The sequence below is a fragment of the Anneissia japonica genome, unplaced genomic scaffold (genome assembly GCF_011630105.1).
Source record: "Anneissia japonica isolate Jap-2015-1 unplaced genomic scaffold, ASM1163010v1 scaffold287864_len1152817_cov193, whole genome shotgun sequence".
Taxonomy (NCBI): Eukaryota; Metazoa; Echinodermata; class Crinoidea; order Comatulida; family Comatulidae; genus Anneissia; species Anneissia japonica.
In genome coordinates, this window is record NW_022710960.1 from 8815 (window position 1) to 17151 (window position 8337).

The 8337-nt window shown below is 38.0% G+C and overlaps 1 protein-coding gene across 1 annotated transcript in view; it reads right to left on the reverse strand.

The window, feature by feature from the left end:
- Nucleotides 1-7522, reverse strand: part of LOC117107181 (SCO-spondin-like) — an 11947-nt gene extending 4425 nt beyond the window's left edge. The window contains exons 1-5 of the mRNA XM_033248778.1: nucleotides 4909-7522; nucleotides 4414-4614; nucleotides 2784-2960; nucleotides 1375-1437; nucleotides 462-676 (exon numbers count right to left, since the gene is read on the reverse strand). Of these exons, the coding sequence (XP_033104669.1) occupies nucleotides 462-676; nucleotides 1375-1437; nucleotides 2784-2960; nucleotides 4414-4614; nucleotides 4909-7474 (3222 nt within the window). The 5' untranslated portion in view covers nucleotides 7475-7522. The remainder of the gene's footprint in view (nucleotides 1-461; nucleotides 677-1374; nucleotides 1438-2783; nucleotides 2961-4413; nucleotides 4615-4908) is intronic.
- Nucleotides 7523-8337: the final 815 nt, after the last annotated feature.

Sequence of the window (8337 nt, forward strand, 5' to 3'; positions counted from 1 at the left end):
GTGCGTCGCCAGTTTGCCCAATTATAATCATCATGCGTGAGTGTATTTAAAGTTTCAGAACAGTATTTATTTGTATTTAGAATACGTAAAACCGAGGGCGCTGTTGTATATAACTATGAACTTGATTTGTAAAACGTGTTGTGATAAAATCATATGTAATAGCCTAAATGCTGGTTCGACAAATATTTTAGTGAGTAACTTATCTACAGTTAAATTCCTAAGCATTAGGTGAGTGGGTATTGAATGCAAACAACGATTTACTGGAGTACTCTAATATTTAACAGTTCCCTGAGGTGTTTGATGCATAAGCCTATAGTACGTGGTGCATGAATAGGGTAGGCATTTGCATTAATTTACGCCAGCCATTTTGCTTTTATCCTTACTTGTGTATAGGCTATGGTAACTCGTTACAGTGCCTATTATATATACTGTATATAGGAATGTAGTCCTTATCTTCTTACCAGAAGATGGTTAACATCAATCATTTCACCGGGCAGCGTTGAATTCCCGGATTTAAATAAGGTTTCACGGTGAAGTTCATCCTTCTCCGATGACCAAATCACATCGAATGAGACATTTTGATGATCAGGATACTCGAACACACAGAGCAGATAAAACCCACTAGACCTCTCCTCTAGATATAACAGCGGCTGTTTATGAAGTTTTGGGGGCGGGGCTTAAACATGGAAAATTATATGCATTACAATTAATTACAATATTCAACGCATTAATAATCAATGTATGTGTCATGTAAGGGTGAACGCCCGCACCCTACTTTAAGTATCTTACAAACTATAATTTAGAGAATCATGTCTTAATTTTCACATCCACTCTTTAATAAATTTAATTATCTACCACCAGGATGATTAAGAACTCGAAAGCCCTAATCAAAAGCAGATTCCGAAATACATCTAATACTTTCATTTAATACAAATTTTAGGATCTTGCCTCTTGTATACAAGCGCCAATACAATACTCCAACTTATTACTATTATATTTTAATACATAAAATTTTTTTTATGTTGTATTTAGTCAGATTCTATAGCCAGAATTTTATCGGCCAACTTTTATTCGACAAATATTAGGGCTATTCTTTCATATTTGTATTTTAATATTTTTTCTTTAATCTGGTGTTATTTTAACAGGATTATATAGGGCCTAGGTTTTTAATCTCAGTATGCATTTCATGTGAAATAGGCCTAGTTCAAATAAAATAATCTAGAATCTTGAATGTATTTATGAAAAAGAAGAAATTGTTGAGGATCATGTAAAGAAAAAAAACTTGAAAATCCTATGTCTATTAGGCCTTATATGTATCTTTGTCAGAACTACATTTACAATTTTTCAAAGTAAAATGAACAATTGAAACTTTACCAAAACAATTCGGAGAATATCCATTTGGAGAAGTTGTTCCCGGTGGGCAAGGTGTCTCTTCGCCTTAATTAACAAAGATATAATCTTTATTAATTTATTTACTATTCTCGACATAACAATATGTTAGCATTCAACAGATTAAATGATTACAGAATATTTGAATGCATTGCCTACACTGGTTTCTTGCGTCCTTACAAACTGGAGTAATGAGCACATTATTAAGATAAAAGATTCAATTAAAATATAAACTATGTATTCTAGGTATACTTAAGTCCAGTTACAATGGTTGACAATGTTTGTAATATAGAAATGACTAATTTTTGTTTCAAATCAATACCGTACGAATTTGTATTTATTGTTGTATTATAATTCTATCAGCTACATGCATAATATAAATCACCTTTATATATTCAGAAATTCAAGAGTAGTGTAGAATATAGTTCAATGGTTCTTAAAAAACGGCCCGCGGACCAAATTTGGCCAGCAAGCAATATAGTGTGGCCCGCGAGGAAAAACAAAATAAGAACATTATTTAAAACATATTAAAAGTGCGATGAATACATTTTCTATTAAGTAAAAAAAAAAAAAAAAAAAAATTCAAGACTTCTAGATACGTCACTGCCCCTTGGTAATATGTGCACAGGGATGGTTTGAAAATGAGCAAGACGATATAGGCCATAAAAAGAATAAATAGAGCCTAAAATCGATCTCTGAGTGCTTTCCGTGGTCCTGGTTTTATCGTCAATATCATTTGTATTCATTTTACAATATATGGTAATAAAAAGTTAATGAACAAAAGAAGTGCTTATAAAAATTCATTTTGATTGTCCTACAAAATAATGCAAGTCATGCAGGAATCTCTGTGTCGCCAAGTTCTGTCTCTATGTTATCTTCTGATTATCACTGTGTTTCGTCAATAGCCCCTTTTTCAAGTCAAAGAGTACTAGCATTTTACACCGGCGACTTTTGTGCCGCCAAGTTCCGTCTCTGGAGCGTTCTGTTCTAAGCATTCTTTACTTTATAGGGTAATAACAAGTTAGCGTATACCAAAAGATCATGCTCATAAAAATACATTTCGCTAGTCCTACAAATGCGTACTGAGTACATGGGGAAAACTTTCGTATTTGTACGGGAAGCGATATAGTAATTTGTATTGTGATTAATAAAGCGACCAATCAAAATTGACTAACAACTAATGATACATCGACGCAGACATTTCCCGCCACCCAATTTTAGTTTGCTGTCTAGTACAACGAAAAGTATAATTTCAACTTTAGAGTTATCTTAGCGGAAAGAGTTCAAACAAATTAATTGAAAACCAGGGATATGGTTTATCTGAAAGGATTGTAGTTATTGTTTGCCCAATAAATCATTTAATTGTTAGATTATTGCGAATCAACTTCACTTACCAATACAATATCCTTCGTCACATGTACGAGTAGTAGGTAGCTGATAAACAAAGAAATCGGAACATTTTCTGATTTTGACAGTTGTTTTGTGTTCGCAACATTTTGTGACACCGTCTTTACTGGCACTTACGCACGCGTCTTCTTCTGTCGTCTGTCCAGAAGTTGTGGGATGTTTTCCTGTAATAATATTAAATAAATAAATGAATACACCCTTATTTTACTTAATGTATTCCGTATTAAGATTCTTCAAAATTTAAGGGAAGACCTGACATTTCCGATCCAAAGACAAACGACAACACTACATACAAAATAACGGAAAATGTAATTGATATAAAATATAAAAAATATAAAAATATACACAGTGGAAAATTAAAGCTTGTAACGTGAAGAACACTAGGGTCTGTATACATAAATTAAGCCTTAAAATATTAAAGGTGAAAGTGATATTTTATAGTAACCGTTCAAGTCCGACGGTCTTTCGAGACTTTCAAACTATCTTATGATGGTAGTGAAGGTAGTGAATAGACGAGCTAACGCTTAAACACTGACCGATGACTTGAATTTCAAATGAATTACTTCGATAGAAATCATGTAAATGTGAAGGAGTACATGATGTTGTGCCATGATATCGTTACAATGCATTTATTCAGAAATTCTGACTTGATATTGAATCAGTACACCAAAAGACAATTTCCTGATCTTTTAAAAAGAGTGTACTGTGAACAACGGCGGCGGAACGTTTTTGAAAGTGAGGGTGGGGGGGGGATTTCATAAGGTGCAGCATGCGAGCGAAGCGAGCATCTAGGCTGGGGGCCAGGGGCAGCCAAGGGGGCCCCGGTGGGGTGCAGGGGACGAATCCCCCTGGAAGCTACGGATTTTTAACGAGTTTGGTGAAATTTATTAATTATTTTACAGGCATCAAGCTGCTGTAATAGGCCCCTATGACTTCTTAAATGTTGTACAGTGCACCCTCCAATTTGAGATTCCTCTAATTCCGAGACCCTCTAATTCAAGACCACTTTTCCAAAGACCAAAATAGCAATATTCAATCTTGTAACACAAAGCTAGCCCCTTAATTGGAGACCAACCCCGAGACCACCCCAAATTTTCAGGTTCCAAATTCGTCTCGAATTGGAGGGCGAACTGTAATTTCCAGTGGCGGATCCAGGAATTTAAAATAGGCCTAGAGGGTGGGATGAGTACTTTCACAGATAGAGGATCTACTACCTCAGCCCCACCATGGTTGGGGCTCAGGTAAGAAATTTGATTATGGAATCCCTAGATGGCCGGAAATTGCACTTACAGACATAAAATTTAAATATAATTTAAGCCGCGGCACTTAACGAAAAAAAAAAAAATCACGATTGGTGCGGCACATACTGCATTCGAGAGCGGCGTTTATTCGAGAGCGGCGCTTATTCGAGCATTTATGGTAAACTGCATTTTACGGTTCAGAGCAAACGCAATGGCTACCAAAAAAATTAGCCGACTGGCTATGCTGCTCTCTGGAATTGTATATGTTTGTTAATGCCAAGGGCTTCTTTGCGTGTGTTGTGTATGGTTTCTCACATTGGGTAAGCCTATATTATTTTGCAATTCAAAGTTAATATTCAACACAGTTAAAACTAACCCTTCAGCCACAATGGAAACTTTACACCACATTTGTTGACAGTAATACATTTTTCAATCATCTGGTTGCCACCTACACTTCCGAATCGATACCAAATGTCAGAGTTCAGACCTGTGTCACATGAACTGTTGATTCTTTCTGAGTTACCGATACTTCTCCAAGGATTATTCAACAGAGAATGATAGATACACGGATCGCCATCTAAGAAAGATGAGGATAAACATTTTAATTGAGTTTTGTGATAGACCACATTTTTGACAAAGTTTAAAACATTTCCAGCGAATCATATTTGGAGAAATTCTATAATTTAAATTGTATTACGAGTCCAAACTGCTAACTATGCTAAATGCTTTTGACGTAGTGCAAAGCAAAATTTACATAATACGCTGTCGTTGATCGTTAGCAGTTATACGGTACTATGTGAGACTATGACTTAGCTGTTGAGAGACACATTAAGATTCTAAATAAGATGTTGTGAATCATAGGCTTACTTACTTGTAGATTTACAACATGATATTGGTGAGAATGGGAATGGACAGAGACAATGGCCATTCACAGGTGTTCCTTTATTATAGCAAAGGGATTCACAGTCTTCAATTTCAGTTGGAGAACCAGTACATGTTCCTCCACATGCATGCTGTCTCTCCATAATCCGTATTCGCTGTCTCTGACGAGTACTTCCGCATTTTGGTTGGCAGGTTGACCAATCTCCCCAAGGTCCCCATGTACAATTAACCGAAATGCATGTTTCACAGCATGCTCCTGTGTAAGGTGTTGGGCATTGACAACTACCTGCCGTAATTGGTTTTCCGCCATTGAAACAAACTGATTCGCACGGTCGGGTGGATGTATTATTTCCTACACATTGCCCACCACAGTAACTTGGTTTCTCTACAAATCTTGTCCTGGACTGAAGCCTTTTATTTCCACAAACCGGTAAGCAGCTGGACCAGGGGCTCCATTCTGTCCATTTACAGTCCACTGCTCCACAAGTCTCACAACAAGCTCCTGTGTAAGGAGTGTGACATTGGCATCCGTCGTCTTTAGCCACACCGCCATGATGACATAAGGATGAGCATGATTCCTGTTCGAATAAACTAGCTTCACATTCCAATCCACCGCATTCAGCTTCACGATCTACTGACCTTGTCCTGGTTCTAGTTCTATTGACACCACAGTCTGGAGAACACCCTGACCATTGGTTCCACGGTGTCAATTCACAATCTGTGGGAATACATTTCTCGCAGCATTGTCCAGAATATGGCTCTTGGCATGAACAATAACCATTCATAGGAGTACCGTTATGCTCACATGTATCGTTACAGCGTATACTATCCTTGCTTGAGCCAGGACAGAGTCCATCGCACGTTGCATGAGCACGAATTGATCTTATTCGTGTCTTTTGTCGATTGGTGCCGCATACAGGCTGACAAGATGACCATTCCTGCCATTCTTCCCAATGACAATCACTCGGCTGACAAGATCCACAACATTCACCATTAAACAACGGAAGGCAATCACAGGTATTATTAGTTGGTGTACCGCCATTAAAACAAATTGGAGAACATGTTTGACTATCACTTGTTTCCCCAAAACATCTTAATCCACCACACCACTCTGGGGTCAGTATAGTTCTTGTTCGCGTCTGTAATCTGTTAGGTCCACATTCTGGTTCACAACTTGACCAAGAACTCCAGTCAGACCAAACACAATCAATAGCTACGCATAATTCACAACAATCTCCTGTGTACGACGGTATGCAGTGGCAAACATCGCTAATTGCTGTCCCTCCATGGAAGCATATTGGAGGACATGAAGATATTTCTAATGGTTGTGGTCCACATTGTGCTCCACCACATTGAGCATTTTGTGAAATGAACATTTTTCTTGATCTATTTCTTACAGCCCCACACTCAGGATCACAAGCAGACCAGTATCCCCAAGAACCCCATTTGCAGTCTACCTGAGGACAGTTTTCACAACAATTTCCTGAAAATGGACTTGTACATGAGCAATATCCATCCATAGGTCTTCCATTGTTTAGACAATGCGAGGTACACGTCTCCGATTCCTCTGGAAGACCGGAACAGGTACCTCCACATCTTGACTGACCTTTTAAGATTCGATGACGAGTCCTATGCCGATTGTTTCCACAGGCTGGTTGACAAGTTGACCACTCATTCCAAGATCCCCAACTACAATTCAGTGGCAAACAAACCTCACAACAAAGACCAGTATACTCTTGACAGATACACTGACCCTCTGCAGATACTTCGCCGTTGTAGCATATAGATTCACAGTCTTCAGATTCTTTATTTGAGCCCACACATGCACCACCGCCACACATGGCAGGGCTTACTTCTTCTCTTACCCTTGTTCGCTGACGACTACCCCCGCAAGTTGGCTCGCAAATTGTCCACTGACTCCATTCACTCCACTTACAATCTACCGCATGACAATTTTCACAGCAATCACCACTATATGGCAAAACACATTGGCATTGATCAGCAAGAAAGGTGCCACCATTTAAGCAAATTGGTTCACATTCAAGTACTTCTGTGGGGTTTTTAGAACAAGGTGAGCCACCACATTGTGCTTCTTGTGTGACATTCCGACTACGTGTCTTAAAACGGTTACCCCCGCAATCAGGAACACAATTTGACCAACCTTCCCACTCACCCCATAGGCATTCCTTGACCGCACACTCAGAACAGCATTTCCCGCTGTAAGGACTCTGACAACTGCAAAAACCATCCATTGCGGTTCCGTTGTTGTAGCAGAATCTATTGCACGGTAACGTTTCTGTAGTGTAGCCTTTGCATATTGCTCCTCCACCTGATGCATGTACAACCGGAGTTCGTGTTCTAATCTTTACACCACTGTGTCCACACTCGTTGCTGCATTCTTGTTCAGACCACGGGCCCCATTTACAATCAACGGCCGGTGGTGGCGGAGCGCTACGACGGCGACGCCGTCTACGTCGTCTAAACGTATCACCCTCTTGTAAAACTAGTAGTAGCAGCAGAGTGATAACGATTAAGGTAGAGTTAACTCTCGCCATATTTGATACACAAGTATTAATTGCAGTCAGGTATATGCCTACATGCCTATAATCACCTACTGTTTAGCAATCGATTTGTAGTAACAGTTTCCATTCAGGATATCACCAATCTCAGAAGCGGATACAACCATACATATTAAGCAAACGATTGGCATAAACACCACTAGATTCTTAACAGCATAAACACATGTTTGGTTAATCTACGATAGTTGCCTTTCCAAGAGGGTGATTTAACATAGGCTATTCATGATTTTAATTTTGTTTCTATAAAACAAAAAAAAAACAAAAATACAAAACAAAACATGAGATACGGTGAAGATTTGCAAAAATTACTCGTTATCTGTTATTTTGGCCACATTTCGAGGGCAAATATTTACCGTAACTCTGGTTTTATTTTTATATATATTTGCCTACATCTGTATTTACTTTTCTTTGATGATATATATATATATATATATATATATATATATATATATTATATATTACATATATCATAATACTGTAGAAATAAACTCCATAGATAAATAATACGTTTTAAACGTTAAAGAAGAGGAATCTGCGAGTGTGAAAAATGGTGTCCCACAACCTGGATTCGAACTCGGAACCTTCTGCTGACTATGCAAATGCCTTAAACAACCGTTCCGCAACGTATGCGAAGTGTTACAAAAGTAACTCAGTTACGCTGATGAAGTCTTGAGGACAAGACGAAATATTCGTTTCCTGAATAAATTATATTGTCTTCTACTGTCTAACTCAACGTTTCCGCATCATTATTTTCTGTCTTATTTTCTGTTTTATTATTTGAACACACGTGGACTAATATGAATATATATATATACATATATATATATAAAATATAAATC